The sequence below is a fragment of the Monoraphidium neglectum genome (genome assembly GCF_000611645.1).
Source record: "Monoraphidium neglectum strain SAG 48.87 unplaced genomic scaffold scaffold00457, whole genome shotgun sequence".
Lineage (NCBI taxonomy): Eukaryota > Viridiplantae > Chlorophyta > Chlorophyceae > Sphaeropleales > Selenastraceae > Monoraphidium > Monoraphidium neglectum.
This window is the reverse complement of record NW_014013171.1, coordinates 2,254-27,181: the sequence shown is the minus strand read 5'-3', so window position 1 is coordinate 27,181 and position 24,928 is coordinate 2,254. Positions and strand designations below refer to the sequence as shown.

The 24,928-nt window shown below is 65.4% G+C and overlaps 4 protein-coding genes across 4 annotated transcripts; 3 read left to right on the top strand and 1 right to left on the bottom strand.

Moving 5' to 3' along the window:
* Nucleotides 1-513: 513 nt before the first annotated feature.
* On the top strand, nt 514-1,034 carry MNEG_3591 (antiviral helicase SKI2; the record flags this gene model as incomplete). Its single annotated transcript, XM_014047935.1, has 2 exons — nt 514-567; nt 921-1,034. The coding sequence occupies 2 exons, from the start codon at nt 514-516 to the stop codon at nt 1,032-1,034; spliced, it is 168 nt and encodes a 55-aa protein (XP_013903389.1).
* Nucleotides 1,035-1,694: 660 nt separating this feature from the next.
* MNEG_3590 (Fanconi anemia group J protein) lies at nt 1,695-10,681 on the bottom strand (the record flags this gene model as incomplete). The annotated part of the gene is made up of 18 exons (XM_014047934.1): nt 1,695-2,126; nt 3,628-5,085; nt 5,288-5,453; nt 5,734-5,819; nt 6,066-6,218; nt 6,372-6,491; nt 6,737-6,808; nt 7,015-7,134; nt 7,309-7,450; nt 7,647-7,851; nt 8,046-8,097; nt 8,280-8,336; nt 8,526-8,748; nt 8,895-8,993; nt 9,174-9,283; nt 9,599-9,736; nt 9,923-9,973; nt 10,166-10,681. 18 exons carry the CDS (start codon nt 10,679-10,681, stop codon nt 1,695-1,697), a joined length of 4,200 nt encoding a protein of 1,399 aa, XP_013903388.1.
* A 1,188-nt stretch (nt 10,682-11,869) lies between these two features.
* MNEG_3589 (hypothetical protein) lies at nt 11,870-15,593 on the top strand (the record flags this gene model as incomplete). The annotated part of the gene is made up of 2 exons (XM_014047933.1): nt 11,870-11,900; nt 12,070-15,593. 2 exons carry the CDS (start codon nt 11,870-11,872, stop codon nt 15,591-15,593), a joined length of 3,555 nt encoding a protein of 1,184 aa, XP_013903387.1.
* A 1,527-nt stretch (nt 15,594-17,120) lies between these two features.
* On the top strand, nt 17,121-22,556 carry MNEG_3588 (WD repeat-containing protein 40A; the record flags this gene model as incomplete). Its single annotated transcript, XM_014047932.1, has 10 exons — nt 17,121-18,134; nt 19,521-19,583; nt 19,855-20,127; nt 20,312-20,369; nt 20,708-20,817; nt 21,005-21,076; nt 21,391-21,660; nt 21,909-22,040; nt 22,131-22,222; nt 22,433-22,556. 10 exons carry the CDS (start codon nt 17,121-17,123, stop codon nt 22,554-22,556), a joined length of 2,208 nt encoding a protein of 735 aa, XP_013903386.1.
* Between the last annotated feature and the right edge of the window lie 2,372 nt (nt 22,557-24,928).

Here is a 24,928-nt window from a genome sequence, read left to right as displayed (position 1 = left end):
GGGGTGGGCCCAGGGGCCGACGTCCCGGCCAGTCCCGCCTGTTCCTTGTGACAGGGCAGGCGGGCGGCGCGGGCTGGGTTTGACGAGTGCCTCGATCGCTGCTGCTTGGCGGTATCGTTTTGGGGCAGGGGCAGGTGTTGCCAGGACGAGTCAAGATAGGAGTGGCTGGGTTGTGGCAGCCGCTTGTGCCGCGGGCCGTGCTGGTCGACGATGGACCCGCCCCGCCACCAGCAGGGCCCCCGGCTCACCAGGCGCCACGGCGTCCTTGAGAAGCGCGCGCGTGCACACACACACACACACACACACACACACAAACACACACACACACACACACACACACACACACACACGCGCGCGCGCGCGCGCGCATGCACGCGCACGTCCTAATCCGTCCGCCCCCGCCCCAAAGCTGATCGCCCCCATCGCCATCCGTTCTCCTCCCCCCCACCCCAGGTGGTGTATGAGTGGGCGCGCGGCACGCCCTTCAGCGTCATCACGGGGCTGACCGACGTGATGGAGGGCTCCATAGTGCGCGCGGTCGTGCGCCTCGACCAGTGCTGCAGGGAGGTGAGGCGGGGACGAGGGGCCGGAGGGCCGCGGGGCCGCACCCTGGGGGCAGCAGTGGTTGCACACATGTGCTTAGGGGGGAGGGGGTCCTGTTGGGGGCGCGCTCCAGCAGCCTTGGCAGCCGTGAGCCGAGCCTTGCTGCGCGTTGCTTTGGCTGTGATGTAGCGTAGCCAACGCTCCGCAAGGCTCGGCTGCTTTTGGTCCACGCGCCTCACTGACACGGCCCTACCGGCGTCACACATCAATCTGCTCATGCATCCCTCCCCCACAATCGCTCCCCAATGCAATCCCATCCCGTCCCCGCAACCCCCGCCTCACCACCTTGCTTACCCTCCCCCTCAAATTTCCCCAAGGTCATGGATGCGGCGCGCGTGATGGGGGACACGGCGCTGTTCCAGAAGATGCAGGACGCCAGCGCAGCCATCAAGAGGGACGTCGTCTTCGCCGCGTCGCTCTACGTGTCGTGAGCGCCCCCCCCCGCCCGGACCTGCCGCGGCCACACATGTCTGCGGCTCAAAAGCGGACGCCTTCCTGCTCAAAAAGCCATGATTTGATAGTTTTGGGCTGCGCAGTTTTCTGATCGAGTCTGCGCAGTCAGCAGCCTGCACCGTCGGCTGGGGCTGGCGGTGCGCGACCGAGCCAGCTACCAGCATCGTGGCTGCTTAGCGTGCTGTGGCAGCGGGTAAATGGGAGCCATGCTGCCCGCATGGCCAGCGCATGTGCAAGGGTGTTAGAGTTGAGACATGGCTCAACACTCTGTGCATGTCCTGCAAACCCGCCTTGTTTTGTTGCTGCAAGCACGGGCCGTCTTGCCACGGCGGCCCCGCTTTGTTTGTGGTCAACCCGGCCTGCTGACGTCATCAAGGCAGGCCGGCCGACGCATGTTATCTTAGGTCCTGTTATTACAACATGTGACCACACTTATTGGCTGTGCCTCAAGTTAGTTGTGATGTACAGGGTAAATGCAGTTGTGAGTTGTTTGAGGTACTGGCTGCACAGGATTTCACCACACGTGCCACAAAGGTGCCACAGCAATCTAAACAAGAGTTGCGCAAGCGGCCTGCCACCACGTGGTAGCTGGTCAATGCAGCTGCCCGTGGCAGGGCTGAACACCCTGGCCGCCGCCATCACGCAAAGTCGTCGTCGGAGTCGTCCGCCGCCGCGGCCACCACCGATGCGCCCCCGTTGACGCCGCGCGCCGGCCTGGCGCCCTCCTGCCGCTTCGCTCGCTTCATGCCCCTCTGCTGCTGCTGGGCGCCCCCCGCCACTGCTGCCATACTGGCTGCACCGCTGCCCTGGCTGCGCTGCGTCCTCTCCTTGGCGTTGGCGCCCGCAAGGACCCGCTTCGGCCGGCTGACGCTCTGCGACAGCTCCCCGAGCACGCTGTCTGCAGCGCCCCCGCCGCCAACAGGCCCACCACCGCCCTCCCACTGTCGCTGAATTGGCGGCTTGGTGACCGGCGGCGGTTGGGCCCGCGGCAGGCTGTTGGAGTGGATGGGTTGGCAGGGCATGCGATGCTGCTGCTGCTGCTGCTGCTGCTGCTGCTGCGCTGGCCATGCCTGTGGTGGCACGCCGTGGCTCGGCCCAGCCCCCTGCGGAGCCGCCCCAGGTGGCAAACGCCCCTGGTGCGGGGCTCCCTGCGGCCAATACTGCTGCTGCTGCTGCTGCTGCTGTGGCGGCCATGCATGCTGCTGGGGCGGCAGCCCTGCTGCCCCTTGTGCCGCCGCCGGCCCCTCTGCCAGCACCGCCCGATACGCGACCTGCAGGCACGGCACGCTCAGCTGCAGCGGCCATCCCGCCGCCAGCCGCAGCCACGGGCCCTGGGGCACGGGTGCTCCCGGCGGCAGCTGCCCAGCGGCTGCTGCCGCCAGCAGCAAGCCCTGTGGCGGGCGGCAGGCCCAGTCCGCCCAGAAGCGCGCCAGGGCACCGCCGGACGCGATCGCAACCTCTTCTGCATAGCCGAACGCCTCCAGCAGGCCCGCCCCTGCCTCCTGCAGATCAACACATCACCGGATAATGCATACTTCAGTCCAAGACTGCGATGCCTGCTGTCAGAGAACGCGCAAGTGTGATCGCCAGCCAAGCAGGTTGCACAGCGCAAGGGCTATGCAATACCACATGTTGATGCGCCAGCGCCCATAGGCCCCGCACCTGATAGCAGCTTGCACCGCCGCCGACGCTGTCGCCGCCCCGCGCAGCCTGCAGGTATGCCTGCGCACTCGCCAGGTCAGACGCCACCCAGCCTCCCAGCAGCTGCTGGCTGACCCCTAGATCTGACAGCTGCGCAAATGCCGCCTGGGGAGAGGGCTCGGGCCAGTGCGGAGCCCTTTGATGAGCGGCGGCAGGCGCGAGTGCAGTCACTGTCGCCGGCGCCTGCACGGCTGTGCCGCATGCGGGCGGCATGGCGCCGGCGCTAGGTGGGGTGTGTGCATTTGCTGGCAGGATGCCCGCACCAAATGCGGCTGCCGTTTGGGGCGGGGTGCGACCAGCCGAGAAGTTTTGCTGCTGCTGCTGCTGCTGCTGCTGCTGCTGCTGCCAATGCTGCTGGCCGCAGACAACGGTTCGCGGAGGGCTGGGGGTCGGTCCGCCACCCCCCTGGTGCTCCTGCTGGACTGCAGGCTGTGGACTTGCTACTGGCATCGAGCCGGCCTGCTGCTGCTGCTGCTGCTGCTGCTGCTGCTGCTGCTGCTGCTGCTGCTGCTGGCCATTGCCTACCACGGACGACGGGCTTGTTGCGGCACCCACGCTGCTCTGCGGCTGCACAGGCGGGAAGCCCATTGGGCCCTGGCGCATGGATTGGGGCAGCCGCCGCTGCTGTGCGCCTTGCTGCGTCAGATTGTTGCTGGGACGAAATTCCTGCTGCTGCCGATGCTGCTGCTGTATTTGCATCTGCATTCCTGCCAGTGGCGGTGAGCTTTGCGCGGAACCAAAGCCACCCTGCTGCTGCTGCCATGACTGACGGCCGGCCACTAGAGCAGGCGGCGGGCTTGGTGTTGCGGCTGCACTGCCCTGGTGCCGCTGATGGCTGATGGCACTGGGAAGCAAGTGTCCGTGCATCACGCTAGGGCCCCCCTGCTGCTGCTGTTGCTGCTGCTGCTGCTGCTGCTGCTGGCCAATGCCGTTGAAAAGCGGCAGCGAGCCTGGCGGCGCGGCTCTGTGGTCCAGCGGCTGCACGAGCTGCCACTGGTGCATAGAGGGCGGCACAAACTTCTCGTGGGTGGCGCTGCCGGGACCACGGGGCACACAGGGGGCCTCGGGTGAGATCCGGCCCTGCAATGTGCGCTGCTGCGGCCCGCCCCAAAAGCGCTGCTGCTGCTGCTCCTGCTGCTGGTGGCAGTGCTGCGGAGGGCCCTGCTGCGCGCCCGAGGGTTGCTGCAGGTGCGGCGCGCTGCTGAACATCTGCTGCTGCTGCTGCTGGTGCTGCTGCTGCTGCAGGATCGGCCCAGGCGCCTGCGCCGCAGCCTTCCCGAAGAACTGCCCAATGGAGGTCTGAACCCCTCCGGCCCCGCCTGCACTCTGCTGCTGCTTGCCCTTCGCCGCATGCTGGGCCTGCGGCAGGTTGGGGCGCGGCTGGTCGCCGTTGTCGGCCCGCGCCCCTGGCCCAAAGCTCGACAGCGGCAGGCTCATGCCGCCGCCCGCGGCCATGCCCCGCCACGCGTTGAGCGGCCTCGCCGAGGGCGGCGGCAGCAAGGACTGCTGCTGCGGCAGCGCCAGCGGGCCCCCTGCTGCCTGGGAGGGCGGCGCCTGGGCGCACATGAAGGCCTGTGATGGCTCACTTCCGCTGCCGCTGCCGCCGCCGCTGCCGCCGCCGCTGGGTGGAGATGCGCGGCTGCCCTCTGCCGGCACCTGGTTTGCCTCCTGCAGCTTTGAGGGCTTGAGGGTGCCTTCCGCCTGCTGCTTGTGCTGGTGCAGTGATGGTACAGGCTGCTGGAGCTGCTGCGGCTGCTGCTGCAGTGGCTGGACCACCGACGGCGCACCCTCCTCGACCCCCTCCCGCTCGTACTTGATTTCAATGGGTGGCCGCTGCTGCCGGCCCTGCTGCTGGTGGTGTACGGGCACCTGCTGCGGCTGCTGCATCTGCGCCACCTTTGGCTGTGGCGGCGGCAAGGGGCGACTGGCGGGCCCTTTACCGCGGCTCGCCGTCATCTCCGAATACCGCAGCTGCTTGCCCCCCGCCGCCGACCCCCCAGCCGCGTCGGCGGCCTTGCGCCGCGCCGCGTCGGCCGCCTCGAGCGGCACCTGCCCCGCCGCGGCGCCCCCGCCTTTCCCGCCGTCCGCGGCAGCGGCGGCCGCTGCAGCCGCCTTGAGCTCATCTCCCGTCGGCCCCGGCGGGTCCGCCGCGAGCCGCGAGAAGAAGGCGCCGAGGGAGGACATGGCGGCGTCAAACGTGGGGTGCGCGGCAATGGCGCCGCGGACCCACTTTGAGAGGGACGCCTGGTTGCGTGGGGTGCGGAAGCGCTCGTCCAGCAGGATGATGGCGCCGTAGTCGAAGCGGTGGCGGATGCAGCGCCCGATGGCCTGGCGCGCATGGGGCGGGAGGCAGGGGAACAGCAAAGGGGCGGGGCGGTCTCTGTTGGTGATCAAAGGAGGAGGCCCTCGAAGACCATTGCGCTGGTGGGCTGCTCAACGGCCGCAAACGGCAGGCTTGCCTGCAAGATATCAGGCACCAGAAGGAGTCATGCAAGAAGGGCGGGGTCGCCTGCGCTGCTGCGGCGCACACCTGGTTGAGCGCCCTGAACGCCTGCTGGCTATACCACTGCTCCCCTGACAGCAGCCGCGGCGCCGCGCCGCCCTCGCCGCCGCCGCCGCCGCGCTGCTGCTGCTGCTGGTGGGCGCGTGCCGCGGGGCCTTGGGCGGCGTTGTTGTATTCCTTCTTGAGGCCCACCCTGGTGCAAAGCCAGGTGTGGGTTGGGGGTAGGGGGACAGGGCAGGGGCTCAGAGGGGCGGGGCCGGCGGCGGCAGAGACGCATCGCAGCGGTGATTTTGAGCCGGGGAGCTTGGCTCACATTGTTGGCACGTCGGGCTTTGAGCCTTTACCGCGGCAGGGCCCAACACCAGCCAGGCATTTGATTTTATTTTCGTTGTTAGCGACTCCCCAGCTTGTCCGGGCGTCCATGACCCAGAACCTTGACTCACGAACCCTGAAAACCTGCCAGCCGGCCTCACTTTGTGTCCTTGAGGTTTGGGAAGGGTATGGACAGCACCACCACGGCCCTCGCGTTGTCGTCCGCAAAGTCAATGCCCTCGGACGCCTTTGGGGGAAGAGGGGTTGTGAGCGCCGGCGGGCGGGCTGATGCAAATATCATGGGTGGGATGCATTTGGGTTTCAAGACCGTGCAACCGCCTGCACACGCGTGTGCGTTTGGCGCAAAAGTGCTTGCACAGTGACGAGTTGAGCTGTGGGTAAAATCCGTTGGACCCCAGGCCCCTGCTCCACAGGCCCTGCACCCTGCATCCTTCATCCCAACCCTCTCGAAGGATCAATCTCAGGCCCGCACCTTGCCCCTGCAGACCGCCAGGAACAGGCCCCCCTTGCCCTGCTTGATGGCCTTGTAGTAGCCCGCGATGACCTTGTCAAACGCGTCGCCCGCGCCGCGCGGCTCGCTGCACACGTGCTTCTCCCCCTCGAGCTGCTTCCACAGCCCGGTTGCCTGGCGTCCGCGTGCGAATATGAGGCTTCGCTGAACAGCAGGGCCGCCCGCCAGGCCGGCCACCTGCTGAAGTTCGTGCCCTTGCCACACACAGAAGCGGCCGTCGGCAGCCCCGCCTCGTGCTTTACCGCCACAGCTCCCACTAGCACTCACTTGCCAGCGCCGTGTGAGCTTGTCCATGAGGGCGTAGCTGGGCACAAACATCAGCACGCCGCCGGGCACCGTCTTGCATACCGCCAGCATCGCCGCGCCCACGCTGTCCTGGAAGTCCAGCTGGGGGCAGGATTGGGGGTGCACAGTTCGTGGAGTGTTCGATCGGACAGCACTATGTACTCAAGTACTTTGAATGGTGGTTCGAGGAGGGACCGCGCGGTGCTGAATGGGGGCCGCAATTTCGCGGCCATGAGAGCACGAGAGCAACGTGCATGAACGTCGCGCCGTGACCCGCCACCTTTTGCAGTGGTTTCCGACACGAGCGCACGTGCGCACGTTGCCAGACCCGGCACTGCCGCGCGCACCGTGTCGACCTCCTTATAAGTCCCGGTCAGCATGCGGCCGTCAGGCCCCTGCGGCAGCACGCCCGCCCACACCTGGATGGGGCGCGAGAGGGAGCGGTCTGAGCGTGCCACGGGGCGTGCTCCTTCAAGGCTAACGCTACGGCGCAGCTCCTCACAATCGTGGTTGCCAACCACCCTGCCGCCCCCTTCCGGCAGACTGCGGCGGCACACCCATCGTCATATTGACTTCTACCCAATTCCGTGCCATGCCCAGCCTGCGTGGCCTGCGGGCCGCTCACCTGCCGCCGCATGTCCACCACGTGGGGCGCCTCCAGCTGCACGTGGAACGGCAGCCGCAGCTCCCCAGCGAATGAGTCCAGGGGGGCCAGGGTGCCGCTCGCCAGGACGATGCTCCAGGCCTTGAGCAGAGGGGTCCGAAGAGGGCGGGCGTGGCGTTGCACAAAGCCGCCTGCTGGCTCAAAGGCTTAAAATCCCAACTAAGTTGCAGCCAGCGCAGGAAAGCTGCAGGGACGCCCTCGTTGTTGTGATGGCGGCGTGGCCCAGGCGGGAGCTCGGGCCCCGTGTGCGCGCACCTTGCCGCTGAGCTGCCCAAACACGACGGCAGGGTTAAGCAGCCACAGGCAGACCACCATGCTCCAGCTGTCCTCGCCCGCGGACGCCCCCTCGGCCGCCTGCGCGTCCGCCGCGTTGGGCGCGAAGCGCTTGCTGCCCCGCCTGCGGGGAAGATGGGTGCGAATGCGAGTTTGCATTCAGACCTTCAATGCTTGTCATCACGCAGACCGCGGACAATCCTCAAGCAGCACCGCGATGCACAAGCAAGCTCAAGTAAACTACAGAGCGGTGGACAATCTTGACTGTCCTGCACAGGGCCCCTTGCGCTGCACCACGCGTCGCCCCTGAGCCCTCGCACCTGCCGCCGCCGCCCTTGTCTCCTCGATGCCGCACCTCCCGTTGCACCGCGAAACGGTAGTCCCTGACCGCGTCGCCGCCGCCGGGGCCGCCGGCATACACCAGGCTCAGCACGGTCAGCAGGCGGCTCAGCGTGGCCAGCGCGAGGCCGCCAGCGCGGGCGCTGTCCAGCTCCTTGGGCACCTCCTCCAATGCGGCCTCGCCCTCTGCGGGGGCGATTTCACAAGAGGTGTGAAGACTCGAGGGTGAGCTGATGTTGAAACGGCTTGCAAACAATCTTGAGTCTATGCAGTATGAATCTGGGCACATCCGGCTGAGAGGGTGGGACAAACCAGCCTCTTGTGGGCTGCCACTGGATGACCGGCACGCTGATCTCCCCTGGTATCCCTGCAGGCCTCACCTGTGTTGAACGCCGCCTTCTCCTCCGCCTGCCGGGCTTGGTCGTACAGAGCCTGGTGTGCGTGCATGTATGGGTGTGTGTGAGTGTGTGCACTCGTGTGTGGTGATGGAATGTACATCTAGCAAGTTGCTGCCATAATCAAAGGCAGCCAGGGCATGGTTCCGCATCGCCAGGGCTGGTCAGTGCGATGCCTGTGCTGTGAAGGCCACTGCCCGTGCAAGGACAGTGACGCACCTGTAGATGTGGGATGTCATTAGGCCCCAGCCCGGCAGCCTCCAGCTCGTCCAGCAGCTGCAGCATACGACGCATGATGCAAAGGGCGACGATGCTGATGCATGAGGCCATGCCGGATGACACGACTGCTCAACGACCATGTGCTGCATCCACGCAACAAGGCCGTACGGCAGGACCGCCAGCCGCCTGCCAACACGCACCCCCAGCCCAGGCCCTGCCATCCCAATCCCCACTGCACCCGCTCACCTCCCTCCCCGCCCACACGCGCTCCTGCGTCTCAAACCCGGCCGCGCGCCACACGCCCGGCCCCGCGTCGCCCGCCAGAGCGCGGAGCCGCTGGATGAGCGCCATGGTCGCGTCCGCCAGCGGCCGGTAGATGTCCGGCGCGTTGCCGTGCGTCGCGGCGCGCTCCAGGCCCAGCCAGGAGAGCTTGAGGGTGTCCAGGTCAATCTCCGCGCTGCCCGCGTCCCTGGAGGCGCGGAACAGCCAGGCGAGAAATCGCGCTGATAGCGCTCGAGCGGGCAAGAGCCTCGCGTGCCCGATCGGGCCACAAAACCCCAACGCTCCCTCCTTGTGAAAGCCTCCTGCATGCCGTGCCCCCTCCCTGCAACACACCGCGCGATGTCCTCAATATTGTGGGCCTCGTCGAAGATTAGCACTGCGCCTTCGGGGTCAACCCCCGTCGCACGCCGGATGACGGGGTCCAGCAGGTAGCTGGAGGGAAGGTGGAGAAGCGAGCACCAGTCCTCAACGGCGCCATGCACCTTGCAGGCAGCCCCATAGCTGCGGCTGCCCGGACTAGCCTCTCAGGGCTGCAGCTGCTGGGCTTGCTCGCGGGGTCCGTGGCATGCACGCTTTGCATGCTGCGCATGCAGGTGCGGCCGCCACGCACACCTGTAGGGGCAGAACACGAGGTCTGCAGTGGTCGCCAGGTGGCGCGAGGCGTAGTATGGGCATGCGCCGTGCCGCCGGCCCACCTTGGCCAGATCCTCGACATCATGCACCTGGGGCCGTGAGTGCGCAGTCACGGCCGCGTTTTTGAAACGTGAGTGTGTGTGTGTGTGTGTGTGTGTGTGTGTGCGCGCGCGCATGCGTGTAGTTATGTGCGTGTGCTTGCACATATGTGTGAGTTTTGCACAATTGTGAGTTTGGGAGCAGAGTGCGGTCACTGCATTGGTTTTGACAGGGTAAAGCGGGGCTGAGAAAGGCTGCTGAGGAAGGAAAGGCAGCAACTGAGGGCGGGCAGGCATGCAAGCCCTCAAACGCATGCACGCACGCAGCACGAACACCTTGCTACGCATCCACGAGTTCTCGCGCACCCGTGCCTCTGCGTGCGTGATGCCGGCACCCTTCTTAGCGAAGCGGCAGCCACGGTCCTTCATGAGTTCGTCGCAGCTCGCGTCCACATTGCCTGAGCGCAGCACCGCGTTGTTGATGCAGTAGTGCGGGCGGGAGCCCTGCACGGGCGCGCGCCGGTAGTGGTGTCACCGACATGCGACGCCAGGGTCAGGGAGGGGCACGGGAGTGCACGACTCGAGGTGTCCAATACGTCTGCCGCATGGCAGTGTGGCTGCCGCAGCCGCATGCAAGTCGTCCACATGCAGGGGCCACCAGTTCCCGAGACAGAGCTTGGCCCTACCCACCAGGACGGCCATGCGGGGTGTCAGGCTCATGCGCTTGAGTTCTCGGATGACCTTTGCCGGGCATGTCAATGGTGTGGGGCCGGGTAAAGCCAAAATCAACGCCAACTGAAATCCGCCTCACATGTGCAGCTTGCTATAGGCAGGATAGCTGCCCCATGCTGCAGCATGACAAATTCAAGGTTGCAGCATGCACAGACGTTGGTCTGTCATCACCGCAGATGTGGCGGCGGCCACGCCACGCACCTGTGCTATCTGGGAGTGGGTCCGAGTCGCATAGTAGATCTTTGGGACCCGCGGCACGTCCTCGTCGTCCTCGGCCTCCTCCACCTCATCTGACACACCGTCCAGCGTTACCTTCTCGCCGCCCTCCTGCTCCTGCTGCTTGACGCCGCCGCTGGTGCCCTTGCCCCCGTCTTCTGAAGCCGCGTAGGCGCACGGCTCTGCAGAGGTTGCTGCTTCGGCGCCTTCACCGCCGCCATCTGCGGTGGCTGGCTTGCCCTTCCTGCCGCCGCGCGCAATGGATCTGACCATGTTGCGCGCCTTGACAGCCGCGGCCGCCTCCAGGTGGCGCTTCTGCCACGCTAGCGCGCTCGCTAGCAGGCATGCCGTCTTGCCGCTGCCAGTTGGCGCCTCCAGTAGAGCGTTGCCCTGCTGATCCACGGCGCGCAGGAACTGATTCATGAATCCCAACTGCGTGCCATAGGGCTTGTAGGGGAATGAGACCTGATAGCCCGCAATCTGGACAAGCGGCTGCGCCATGGCGACTGCTGCCGAGTCCGAGTGCGGCACGGCCGCTCTGCTCTGCTGCCGGCGCTGCGCTAGGCGCCGAGCACCGCCCCTTCACCGAGGAGCGATGAGGAGGCCTCAGACCATTGTCATTGGTCTAGCCATTCCTGACACACTCGCGTTGTTGCGGGGTACTAAACGGTGATCTCGGGCGCAGTCTGAACAATTGATGCTAGACTTGAGCGAATTCGTGACAGGTATGCGCCTCCCGTTCTCCGGCAGCAATCCCCTCCGATACCATTGCTGCGAATTTGAAATGACCGTTGAATGGTCATCTTCATTTTGATGTGGGACAGAGCATGATAGCAAATAGGTGGGTATGTAGCTCCATGATATATTGGCCTCCAGAGACGTCGGGCAGATCATGTGGGGACTCTCAGCTGCTTGGAGGACCACGCAGCATGCCCAGCACGCAGATCGCACACAATGTGAGGCCGCTGGAACTGCCTTGCATCTACCCTTAGGGCATTTTCAAGTGTATGTGCGTATGTTTTTTCAAGCATGTGTGTGAGGTGTAATAGGTCTGATCACCGTGCAGGGGCTCATTCCTCCAGGGGATGGCCACATCTGTGATCGCCCTTCTTTCGCTTGCTCGCTACTGTACAACCTTCCGAGCTCTTGCACACCAAAACAACCCCAAACTTTATGGCTGGGCACGGTCTTCATGTGTACTCCCATGACCATGTTTGGCGATATTGCCGTTCCCAGCCCCCGCGCACACTGAGGAGCAACCGCGAAGTTCCAGGCAACCGACCGGTGCACGCGCACAACTCCGCCCCCAGCCCGTGCTGTCGGCTCAGATGCATTACCGACTGGTTATGCAGCCTCATTGCAGTCATTGCAATAGGGTCATGCTGCAGCTTACGTTCGCCAGGACCAGGAGAAGCTGACGTATCGTCACCGGTAGCTGTCTGCAGCAGCGAAGCCGCCCCTACCGCAGCCCTGTTCACGGCACGGCCCAGGTCCTCTTCCCCGATGTAGACCCGAGCTCGAAATGTTATGACACCTCATCTACCGCATCCGCGCATTAATTGGCACGCCCACGACCCGTGCCGCACAAACCAACACGCTGACGAAATCTTTTTCCCACCGGTCACACCGCGTCGGGTTAGCAAGCCCCCAAGACGGTCGCAAGCGGCTCCAATGGGCTGTTTAGCCCGAATGGTCGCCGTGAAGCTGCTGTTGCTGGCAGGTGGGCATGGCGGGTCCATCCACCCGCTTCACGCATTCTGATTCATGCTTCAGCTGCAAAGAAGATGCACCCGCCCGCACCTGCGACCCGGGCCTTTGATGTGCATGTCTGCAGAGAAGATTCGTCTGGCTAAGCGGCTTACGCTGTTGCCTCCTCTTCTGCAACGCAGTGGGCGCCACGTTTGGGGCCGCCCAGCCCACCAGCAACACCACGACTGGCAGCAACGGCACGGCGTCGTTGGAGCCACTGCTCGGCGTTGTTGACAGCGGCTTTTCACGATTCAACACCAGCATCTACAATGAGGGATTCAACCTCAGCGGCGACTGCAGGCGCGTGTGGGTGCCTGGCAATGGCACCTCAAACCGCACCGCAAGACCCTTTTTCGGCGCGTACAACAGGACGGCGGGCTCCTCCTTCCGCGGCGGTGGCGATGAGCAGAACAGCGCCCCCCGCGCCCGGGGCTTTTTCCGTGGCGACCAGCAGCAACGCGATCTGCAAGGCAGCCGGGGTGGTGATGGCGCGCAGGGCGCGACACTAGGTGGCCAAGCGACCACGCCAGGCGCGGCTCCAAGCATCAGCCTACAAGACAGCTTGTCACCACCCCCGCAAGGCACCCCTGCTGACACAGCCCCGAACCGCCGGCTCAGTCGCCGCATGCTGCAAGCAGGTTCGCCCCTGCCCCTGCCGCCGCCACAGCAGGGCGGCAGCGGTGGCAACGGGGCGGTGGGTCTCCCAGGTGGCGCCTGGCTGGGTCGCGCAAGGAGGCGTGTCAACGGAACTCGGGGCCAGCGACAATTCGCAGGCGGCCACTGGGAAATCCAGTGCGCCAACGGCTCTGTTTTCAGGGGCTTCTTTGGCAACGGCACCTTCGCACCACGCCGCAGACCACCAGGGTTTGGAAGCCAGCCCGGCGTCGTGACCAGCAGCGGCGCCACCCCCGGTGTTGGCAGCATCCCGGCAGGCAGCTACCCCGTAGGGACCGGAACTGTCGCAGGCAGTGACTACAGTGGCGGCACCAGCAGCGGTTACACGAGCAGCGGCGGTGATTACAGTGATTACGGCGACACCGGTGGTGCGTACAGCGGGGGCAGCGACTATGGATACGGCAGCGATTATGGAGGGGTTTACGATGGGGCCAACAACGGCGGCAACAGCGGCGGTTACACGAGTGGGCAGCCCCCTATCCCTCTCCCTTCAGATGGAAACTTTACATATGAAAACGCTACGGGCGGCCAGCAGTTGCCTGGTACTGGGGCTGACAACGTCACGAGCCAGCAGAACTCAACCGCATCCAACAGCACGGCCGTGCCGCTGCCAGCAAGCCCCGGCTACAGCAATGGAACAGACACGCTGCCCGTGCAGCCACCACCTGACAGCCCAGGGGTTGGCAACGCAAGCAATCCGGTGCCAACAGAGACCGGCGCGGGGAACGGCACCACTACGCAGCCGCAGCCGCAGCTGCAGTCGAACAATACCAGTGTGCCCACACCCGTAGACGCAGCAGGCAACAGCTCAGCGGCATCATCGGCCGTCGCAGGCAGCAACAGCACTGTCCCAGCTGGCGCCACCACCAGGGACCCAATGGCGGCGCTACTGTATGGAATCGCTCGCACGCAGGACAATGGCACTGAGGTCGTGCCCCTGCAGCCGCCGGCGCAGCAGCCAAACAGCACTGCGCTGGAACCAACGCCACAGCCTCAGCCGCAGGACAACTCTATCACAACGCCGCCGCCCGCCCAAGCCACCCTATTGCCCGCCGCTGTCAACTTCACTGCGGAGCCGGTTGTGTCACCAGAACCTAGCCAGACCCCAATCCGGCTGTCTGGCCCGCCAGCCTCGTCGCCGCCTCCAGAGGCATCGCCGCAGTCGCTCTCGTCAGCTCTGCAAGTGGCGCCTCAGCAGCCTTCGGCTCAGACGACGCCAGAGCCGACAGCGCCGCCTACAGCGCAGCCGGCGCCACAGCCGACGCAGCAGGCAGAGCAGAGGCAAGCGGGTGCCACGAATACGACATTTTTGCCTGTGGCAGCATCCGTGCAGCCCCAGGATGTGTCTGCACCAGTGATCGTGTCTGCGCCAGCAGGGGTACCCCTGCCTCCTGTGCAGCCAGCAGCCAACCAGGCCCCTGCAGCAAACCCGGCGCCAATTGTCATCAACACCGGCTCGGCAGCACCCGCCAACACCACGAGCGTGCAGCAGGCAGCTGGCGGGCAGGCAGAGCAGCCAGCAGCAGCTGGGCAGCCGCCACAGTCCACGAGCGTCGCGCCGTCGCCAGTGGCGTCGCCGCTGCCTCCTCAGGGCGCCGCGGCTGCGACCCCCACGTCGCAGCAGCAAGCGCCTCCTGTCAGCCCCGCTCAGGTGCAGCCGACGCCTGCGGGCGTAAGCGTCGCCCCAGAACAAGCACAGCAAACTGTTGGCAGTGCTCCACTTGTGGCCCCGGCCGTGGCCTCAACACCTGCGAGCGCTTTGTCGCCGACTTCTGTGGCGTCGCAGCCCTCGGCAACCATCACGCCGCAGCCAGTTGTTGCGGCTGCTACTCCCCCAGCCTCTTCGCCCTCGCCTACAGCCGCCCCGCCAGCCTCGCAGGCTCCCGCCGCGCAGCAGCCTCCCCAGCAGGGCCAGCAGGCTGCTGATTCGGCCGTGTCTGCTGCGGCTGCCGCGCAGCAGGCTGCCGTCAAAGCCGCGGCTGACAAAAGTGCTGCGGATGCCGCCCAGGCTGCGGCACAAGTGGCTGAGCAGCAAGCTCTTGCTAACAAGGCAGCGGGTGACAAGGCCGCCGCAGACAAGGCGGCCGCAGATGCAGCTGCTGCCGGGGCTGCCAAGCAAGCTGCTGAGCAGCAGGCAGCTGTTGCACTGGCGGCTGCCAACAAGGCAGCTGCGGATAAGGCGACTGCAGATAAGGCAGCTGCCGACAAGGCTGCAGCAGATGCGGCTGCTGCCGCGGCTGCGAAGCAAGCGACTGAGCAGCAAGCGGCTGAGCAGCAGGCGGCTGCGGACAAGGCAGCTGCGGACAAGGCTGCAGCTGATAAAGCTGCTGCAGATCGAGCGGCTGCAGAACAGGCAGCCGCAGCCCAGGCTGCAACTGCGAAGGCAGCTGCAGATGCGGCGGCCGCAGAGGCAGCAAAGCAGGCTGCCCAGCAGCAGGCCGCAGCTGAGCAACAAGCAGCGGCCCAGAAGGCAGCCGCTGATGCTGCGGCAGCCGAGGCCGCCCGCCAGCAGGCGGCTGCGCAACAAGCAGCGGCTCAGACGGCAGCTGCCGATGCGGCAGCTGCCGAGGCTGCTCGCCAGCAGGCGGCTGCGCAACAAGCAGCGGCTCAGAAGGCAGCTGCCGATGCTGCGGCAGCCGAGGCCGCCCGCCAGCAGGCGGCTGCGCAACAAGCAGCGGCTCAGAAGGCAGCTGCCGACGCGGCGGCTGCCGAGGCTGCCCGCCAGCAGGCAGCTGCGCAACAAGCAGCGGCCCAGCAGGCAGCTGCTGATGCTGCGGCTGCCGAGGCTGCCCGCCAGCAGGCGGCCGCGCAACAAGCAGCGGCCCAGAAGGCAGCTGCTGACGCTGCGGCTGCCGAGGCTGCCCGCCAACAGGCAGCTGCGCAACAAGCAGCGGCCCAGAAGGCAGCTGCTGACGCCGCCGCCGCCGCGGCTGCAACTGCTGCTCAGCAAGCAGCCCAGCAACAGGCCGCCGCGCAGGCAAAGCCTTAGTGTTGCTGCAGGTTGTCACAATCTGCACCAACAGTTGCTGCAGGTGGCGGATGAGGCGAACTTGGTAGGAAGAGGGTTGATTGCAATATGTCAATCATACACATCATATTGAACTGGAGTCTTGCAGTGTTTTGACCGACGCAGGGATTATTGCTGCGACTGTGGAGTTTTTGATACTGTATCCCAGGGCTTTGTCGAAATAACCTGGCGCCACGAGTTGAGGGCTCCTGCATTGGGCGTGCAAGTGCTGGGCACGTCTCCTGCACATTGTCAATCTGGCATCTCCTTTGTTTGTGCCTTGAGTCAGCAATTGTCGTGCTGAATGCATCAATTTCTGCACCTCACCCTCTCACACGATGTGTGCGTGTGCGTTGCTCCGCGTTTTGCGCGTCACATGCAACCAGGGACATCAGCAGCGCACATCGGTTTGAACCAATCATAGCTGTAATGCCTCTTTAGGCAGTTTTTGCTTGCTACAGGGAGAGCTGCACCGTTCTGAGACCCCCACGATGGTCCCAAGAAAATACAACTCTCATGAGATCTCATGGAAGCAGACTTGTCAGTAACATGAAGCCTTGTTCTGTTCGGCAGGGTCATCCTGCTGCCCCCCCCACCCCGCCTGGGAGCGGCGGTCTTGCATTCACTGGCTTCGAGAGCTTCAAGGCCAAAAGAGAGGAAATGCGTTCAGCACTCGCAAGTTTGAGTCTGCACAAGACGGTGCGTCTGGGCGGCAGGGATGCCTGCACAGCCCTGAGCGAGCCCCGGAAGCTGCTGCCACGCGGTGAATGGCGGGTCGTCACACGGTCGCTTCTGCAAGGAGCAAAACTTGTGAAGGCCACGCGTCGTTCAAACCAAATTATAGTATCTCTCTACCTCACCGCCACACGTCCTTCCACGCACAGTTCTCCCTTCTCTTCTGCACCTGGGATGGCGTCCGGAGCGGGCCCCATGGCCCCTCCCGCGTCTCGCCCTCCCAAGGCCGTGACGTCTCATAAGCGCATATTAGAAGAGGACCGATACACGGAGCTGGTGGAGGCGATTATTGAGCGGGACTTCTTCCCCAGCATCCCCAAGCTCCAGTCTGCGTTGGAGTGGGCGGAGGCCCTTAAGAGTGGTGCGTGGATGAAAATTAATGATATTCTTCACCAGCGCGACGGGCAGACGATGCGTCAAAGCGTTTGCGGACCCGCTGCTGTCGCTGCTGCTCGTGCCGCTGCTTTGCTGTGGTCGCTGCTGCTCATGCTGGTTCCTGCGTCCCGTCGCTGCACGCCAGCTGAGGCTCGCCTGCGCATAATTTGAAACCTAATCACCCCGCTCTTGTCTGGCAGGCGACCCCGCTGTCATCCGGCGGGCACAAGTCAACATTGCGCGCCGCCGCGCGGGCCTCAAGACCCCGCTCCCCGGGGAGACGCCCGCGCATGGCGCAGGCGGCGGCTTTACGGGCACCCCAGGCACCTCCCTGCGCACCCCTGCTATGACGCCGCTCGCCCGTCCGCCGACTGGCGCTGCGACGCCCGCGCGCCGAAGATGACGCTCGACCAGTTTCTCAGCAGCTACACAGGCGAGGACAACGCCAGCTTCGAGGTCCTGCTTGAAGCCAGCAACGCGCGCAAGCGCGCCAAGGTGGCGCACCACCTAGAGGGCAAGGACGCGCCGCTGCTGCTTGAGGGCCCGTCGCCCACCGACGAGTACGGCACCAGCGGCCAGGCGCCCAGCAGCCTGGTGCTCTGGAAATTTACGCCGAAGAACCGGCTGTACTATGACGCGAGCCAGCAGGCGGTGCTCGAGTACAGCGCTAAGGAGCGGGCCGCGATGGTGGCAGGGCCCCCGAAGGGCGTCCGCTACGCGGCGACGCGCGTGGCCGCGGAGACGGAGGAGGAGCAGCAGGCGCAGCTGGCGGCGGCGGGCCTCGCGGCGGGCGCGAGCGGCAGCGACGACGACGGCGACGGGTTCCCCGGCGCGGCCGCGCCCGAGGCGCGCGGCGACCCCGCCGAGGCGCTCGCCGGGGGCCGCGCGGCGCCCGCGCAGCGTGGCGCGGCCGGCGCGCGCGCATACTTGAGGACGCCGACCATCGCGCCGGGCGCGGGCGCGTCGCCGCTCGTCACGTGGGGGGACGTCGCGGCGACGCCGCTGCGGCTGGTGGAGAACCCCGAGGAGGACTGGGCGGCACTGGGGGTCGACCCCGGCGGCGGCGAGGGCCCGCAGTTCCGCTTGCCGCAGGTCCGCCGCCGCGAGGCCGCGGCGAAGGAGGTGTTTGAAAAGAAGAAGGCTGCCGCGTTCCGGCGCCGCGCGGCGGGCGGGCCCGCGGGCGGGTCGGCGACGCCGGTGCTGGACTCGCTGCGGCGCGCGGCGGGGGCGCCGTTGTCGTCTGCGGGGCAGCGGCTGGCCACGCAGCTGGGCAAGGGGCGATTGGCAGCGGGCACGCCCAGCGCTGGCGTTAGAGGTGGCGGCAGCAGCACTGGCCTCTTGTCGGACGCCGCCCTGCAGCAGCGCCTGCGGGCCAGCTACAGCGGCACGCCCGGCGGCGCGCCTCGAGCCGGCGTTGCGACGCCGCAGCTGGGGCCGAGGGGTTCGACGCCGCAGCCGAGGCACGGCGCGGCGACGCCTTCGGCTGCCGTCACACCGCGGCGGGGGGGTGCGAGCGGCGCTGGGGCTGGTGGCGCGGGTGCAGCAGGTGCGGGCGGGGCAGCTTCTTCTGCTGGCACGGGCAGCATCACAGACAACCTCTTGAAGCTTCCCAAGCAGTGACGCCGGCATGTGCTCCAGGGCCTGCGGCCGCCATGTTTTATTCGGGCTCGAGTCGTGCTTGGCATGGCTTGAGATTGATCGTCGAGCTCCTTGTCCGTGCGAGGAGCTGGTGGGAGCGGCATCTGTACAGTCGATGTTTTTGAGGTTACCGGTATGGCAAGCCATTTTTTTTGTGTGCCACTGCAAGACGTGTGGCACATCAACGCATGCATGATGTTGTCTGGCCCGCGCCCCCACCTTGGCTGTAACATGCCCTAAGGGCCGGTGTTGACCGGTACGTGAATCCAGAGGGGCAAAAGGGGCGGGGCAGAGGAGACTGGGCGAGTACAACTTCCACCCAGCAGCAGGTGTTGGCCTTGCGTGTTTACAACATGTACGAAAGGCGAAGTGCTTCAAATGTGTGAAATTTCTGAGCTGACGAAGAAACAACTTGCCGGGCCTCACATTTCCGTAGGGCCCCTCATCCCCCACCGGGCCAGTGTCTTGGACGTGGCAACGAGCAGCAGCTGGCTCAGGCGGCTAGGGAAAGCGCCCCTGCTGGCACAAATCCTCTCCTTGTCTACAACATACTGGAAGGCCCGAGATGCACCATCATGTGGCTAATTGACCACATGTGCCTCCGACGTTACACACACTCGGCTCCCTGCTGATGAGGAGCCGAAAGCATTCCGAGCTATTGAGGTCACGGACTACGGCATAGGACTCGCAGCACAACGCACTCCCCCCATTCAATGCCTCCCCTTCCCTCAGCAGAAGCAGATAGAGCGGAGCATGCGACGCACCCTTTCGGCCTGCATCAGCAGCTTGAGATCGAAGCCGGTGACGAGGCACGCAGCATCAGGCCTTTGGATGGGAGGATAACTAAGTTATTGCTCCCGCGCCCGGCAGTCGTGGGCATGGGCGCGAGCACACAGGACTTCAGCAAGCTGGACGCACTGGGCTACGAGCTCACACCCGCGCTTCACGGCAACGGGAATGGATCGTTGTTTAGTGTCAGCCACGCGCTGTTTGCCAGAGAGGCGGGAGCTCGATCGTACAGGCGAGCTGGGACGCGCGCGGGCACTCATCACTTGCTGCCCTGCTCGCCTTTAGGGCCTAGGGCGCGATGTGAGAGTCGCCAAACACATTGTTTACAGGAGGGAGGAGGAACGGCTGAGCTCTACCTATCGGATCGTGCAGCCTTGGCTGCTGACGCCGACGACGTTTGACGCGGCAAGGGACGTTGACAAGGCGTTCTGCTCGGTGAGTCCCGGCCCAGACAACCAGTTGTCTGCAGGAGCAGTGCTGTAGGTCTCCATGAGCTTTTGCGGCCTGCATCAGGGCCCATGCGAACGCCGCGCCACGCATGAACGGGCTTGTTGGGGCAGGGAGGGTGCTGCTCGCCACTGCGGCATCCTCTCGGTGCGCTGCAACCCCGCGCCGCCGGCACGCGCCTTTTGCAAGAGTCTGGAGCCGCTGCGCCGCCTGGCACGCTCGCTCCCACGCCGCGCGCCGCTCGACGCGTGGCACGCAGGCATGGATATCCCCCGACAGCGTCCTGGTGGGCACCAAGTGCAACAGCCTGCTGCTCGTCGATGTCGTCACGCGCCGCCACCGCCGCGTCGCGCTGCCGCCGAAGCCCGCGGTGCGGCAGGCGCCCGAGCTCATGTACAACCCCGACGGCCACTGCGGCATGCACGCGATGGACGTGAGCCCAGACGGGCGGTACGTGGTGACCGGCGGGCGCGCGGCGGAGGACGCGGTCGTGCTGCGGCGGGACACGCTGACGCCGGTGCAGACGTTCTCGGTGAGGCTGAGGCGGCAGCGGGAGAGGGGTTTGCTGGCGGGGGTGGCGCAGCAGTGGAACGGCGCGCGGGCCGCTTTCGTTGGTGAGTTGAGGGGCAGCGGCTGGCTGTCGTTGTGGACGACGTGGTTGCAGTCGCATGTCGCATAGTGGTTCATGTTCTTTGTTCAAACATGCGTTTGCCCAGGGGCATGCGGACTGGATCTTTGGGCTTGCATGGGTGACGGAGTCCCATTTTGTCTCAGGTGTGTTGGCTTCATGTCCTATTTGCGTTTGCGCTCGACTTCTCGCAGCAGCAGTGGCAGCAGCGTCAGCGGCGGCAGCGGCGGCGGCAGCAGTAGCGGCGGCAGCAGCGGCAGCAGCAGCGGCAGCGGCAGCGGCAGCGGCAGCGGCAGCGGCAGCAGCAGCGGCAGCAGCAGCAGCAGCAGCAGCAGCAGAAGCAGCGTGGTGTTACTGGATGCATTGCGGTCATTCGTTTGTTGCACGCCCCTTCCCACCTTGCAATAGCCCTCGCGCCAGCCTTGCCTGCGCCCTGCTCTGGGGCCCGCCGCCGGCGCGCCGCGCCCCCGCCGTCCTCCCCCAGGCTCTCGCGACGGCACCATCAAGCTCTGGGCGGTGGTGGAACCCGAGGACGGCGGGTACGCCGCTGAGTCGACGGCCCCGCTGGCGTCCGTGCTGGAGAACAAGCGCACGGTGCGCAAGGCCGGGCTCCACAGGCTCAGGAGCCCCGCGCCGCCCGCTTCTCCGCCGGGCGAGCCTCTCCTGCATCAGCAGGAGCATGCATGCAGGCAAGTCGGTCTGCCGCACGACACAGTCTGGCGACGACGACGCTGCGCCCACTTGCGCCCCCCCCTGCGTTGCCCTCCGCTTGCGCCCGCAGCTCGCGAAGCAGCGGGACATCAAGTGCTGGGTGCCGGACGGGCGGATCGTGTCCCTTGGGGTGGACGGCACCGTCGGGGCTTGGGACACCAGCCTGAGGCTGTGCAGAAAGGCGAGCAGCGCGCCGGCGGCCGCGACGGGGGCGGCACGGCACCCTCCGTGCAACCAGTTGTGCGGCTGCAGCGGACCGCGACGCCCAGCCTCGGCCCCGCCCTTGCGTGGACGCCTGGTCCAGCTTTCCATCCTGCATCCAGCCTGTTTCCTCTCGCCTAGCACTTCCCCCTTGTCATAACCCCCTGCACGCCCCGCGTGGCCCCGGAGCACGCCCTCAGCGGCTTGCCCCCCCTCCCTGCCCCTGCCGCCCTCCCCGCTTTCCCGCCCTCGCAGGTGGTGCTCGAGGGCGCGCGCGAGCTCGCGTGCCTGGCAGTGCAGGACCGCCTCGTCGCCGCGGGCTCGCGCTTCCACATCCACCTGCTGGACCTCCGGCAGCGCTGCGCCGCCGCGGGCACCATCCCGCTGACGGACAACGGCGTGCGGTCGCTGCAGCTGGCGGGGCACGTGCTTTCTGCGGGGACGGGGGACGCGGGCGTGGCGTTCTTCGACCTGCGGTACCTGCGGCGCGCCAAGGGGCCACGGCTGAGGGACCTGACACCAGGGGTGGGCCTTGGAGTCGCTTGCACGCGCGCGTCCTTGAGTGTGTGTGTGGCTGGGCGTGCGCGTAGGTGTGTGTGCGTACGTGTGTGTGTGCGTAACACATGTGTGTGTGCGTAACACGTGTGTGTGTGTGTGTGTGGTGTGTGCGTAATACGTGTGTGTGTGTGTGTGTGTCGGTGTTTGTTTGTGCATGCATGCATGGGTGTGCACACCCACGCGCGTGCGTCTTAGTGCCATCTTGCACTTCAGAGGGGGCAGGGAGCACGGGAGGCGTGGCGGGCCGGCCGCCAGCGCGGCCGCCGGTGGAGCGCCTCCGGGGTTCTCGCAGGGTGCGGCCGCTCCTGCGCTGGCCGCCGGAGCGCGCCGACTCGCTGCACGCGGAAGTGAGCTCAGCAGCCTCTCGCCTCCTCCGGCGCCCCCACCCCCAAACCCGCGCATGTGCCCGTGGCCCCTCCACCCCCCTGAAACCCCAGGACGACCCGTTTGACGCCGAGCGCGGCCATCAGCCGCTGGAGCTGGGGCACCTGCAGCTGCCTCTCATTGCCAGCACCAGCAGCAACACTTCGTGAGGAGCCCAGTGCGGATGGGATGCCAAGTTGCAATTGCAGGGCCGCTTGGATTATCCAGGGCAGGGGTGTGTGCTCGCACCATTTTGCTGACAAGCAGCTAAAGGACAGCCCTTGCCCCCTCGTGCTCCGGCCCCCTGCCCCGCCTTCACACCTTCCCCCCGCCATCCTCCTGTCCTGACCTGTCGCGTATGCGCGTGCGCCCGCAGGGGCTGGGAGGTGCGGGAAACGGTGTACACCCACTCGTGGGACGCCTCCGGCACGCGGCTGTTCATGGCCGGCGGGCCGCTGGCCGTGGGCAACTCTGGCTGCGCCATGTCCGCCTGGCTGTGAGCGCGGGCCTGGAAAGCCCCTGCACACAGCGGCGGCCGAGCCGGCGTGCCCGCGTCGCAGCGGCTATTGGTACTCCACGCATGCCTCAACCGCGTCGTCGCAGGCCGCGCCGCCCCGCGCCTGCCACGCGCCCAGCGTGCATTCCTTCAGGCATAACCTTGCATCCGTGTGTGACTATGGGCCCCGCTCGCAAGCCCTGGGGCGGCGGCTGCGTGGTCGACGAGCGCGCAAGCAGCCCCTTGCGCCCCTGATGACAGCGGCCGCAGGGCGGTCGCGCCTCCACTGCACCTGTACAGATATTTCATGCCCCTCCCTGCTTGCCCCAAGGACGCAAGGACGGCCGCCCGGCAAGCGCGTGCTGCCGGTTGCCACCGACCGCCTCTTTATGCGCAAGCACACCACGTTTTTGGTGTTTGCCACTCGTTTGTGCCCCGCTAACGATGCTGGCGACGCGCCGGCGGTTTCCCCAATGTTGCGGCCTTGCGAGCCCGCCTGGATTTTTGTACAGCTTCTTGGGGCGCCGCGCTCCCGCTCAAACCTACTTTATCGCCGTCGTCGATGTTGCTGCAACCCTGTTTATGCTTGCTCAAGCGGCTTGGCGCCGGCGGCTGCCAGCGCCGCTGGTGAACTCTGCATACACACGCATGTGTGCTTTGCAGCCGGTTGCAGCCGCACCCTGTCAACCCAAGCAAGGCTGTAGCATTGACCTGGGTTGACCGGGCGGGGAAACCAACCTGCTGCTGACAAAGCAGCTGCAGATAGACCCGCCGCCTCCTCCGTGGCGGAATTCGCTCAGCGCGCAGTGCACCCCACATGCACATACACCTATCGCGCCTGGAATCGCCTTCGACCGCGGTCGCACATCCCAACGCGAGGACCCTCCCGCAATCAGCACGCGCGTCTGGCCCGTGGTCATGGGCTGCAGCTCACTCGGATGTTCGCGGCCTCGCTACTCGGCAGTGCACGCTGCAACTCCATTCTGAGCTCCACGCCCCAATTCAAGACAGTGGGCTTCGTCGTCTTGACGCATGCCTGCCCTTTGTACATGTCCCTCGTTAGATGAACGATATTTCTTCTCATGACATGCAACGGATTTTTTTACTGGAAGTAACAGTCGGCTGTTTTTTGGGCTGGCGATGGTGGGGAGCCGTTTCGCCTGCTGTGTTCCCAGCGGAACACTTGACCGCATGTGCATCGTGGTGTGTGGCTGTGTGACAGCATCTTGATCACTTGATCAGGGCCTCCAAAACTATTGTATGGGATGAGGCGCCTATGATGCACAGGCATGTTTTTGAGGCGGTGGACCGCACCCTGCGCGACATCATGGCCATGCAGCAGCCACGCTTAAAGTATGTGCCATTTGGAGGTCAGGTCTTCGTCATGGGCGGTGACTTTCGGCAGATCCTTCCCGTCATTCCCAAGGGCAGACGTGCAGATGTTGTGGCGGGCACGCTCAACAAGTCCGAACAGATCTGGCCGCATGTGCGGAAGCAGGAGTTGCACACAAACATGCGCGTGCAGCGCTTGCTGGCGGCAGGGGGGCCCGACGCTGCTGCCAACGCCAAACGCCAACAAGAGTGGGCAGACTATTTGAAACGAGTGGGTGATGGTGCGGAGCCCAACGTCAGCGATGCTGGCGAGGACAGTATCAGGCTGCCCCCTGAGTTGTTGTGCAATGGCACCACTGTCAAAAATTTGATTGCTGATGTGTACGGCGAGATGCCTGCCGATCCTGCAGCCCAATTAGAGTTTTTGATCCAGCGCGCCATACTGGCTCCACTCAATTTGGACGTTGATGCTATCAATGCTACTGTCAACCAGAACTTTGACTTCAAAAATGCGGATGGGACACCCGCCCAGCGCAAGGTGTACCTTAGCGCTGATTCCATTGTTGATGGTGAGCAGACAGGGCTGTACCCTACTGAGTTTCTAAACTCACTGAACTTTTCTGGAGTGCCCCCACACAAATTGTAGCTGCAAGAGGGCTGCCCCATCATATTGCTGCGCAATTTGAGCAACGGGCTTGCAAATGGGACACGGCTTATTGTTGTGAAGCTCGTGGACAAAGTCATTCAAGCAGAGGTTGCTACTGGGCCCAAGAAAGGGTAAAAGGTTTTCATCCCTCACTTGAGCATGACCCCCTCGGACACTGAGCGCATGCCTTTCACTCTATGCCGTCGCCAGTTTCCAGTCAGGCCTGCCTTTGCAATGACGATTAACAAAAGCCAGGGGCAGACCATGGAAAAGGTTGGTATTTATTTGCCAAAGGATGTTTTCATCCACGGCCAATTACACGTTGCATTTCGGGCACCTTTGTTGGGGGGAGTTTGCAGCGGGACGGCGAAGGCCGGTAGTTTTTTCCCGGCGTGGCG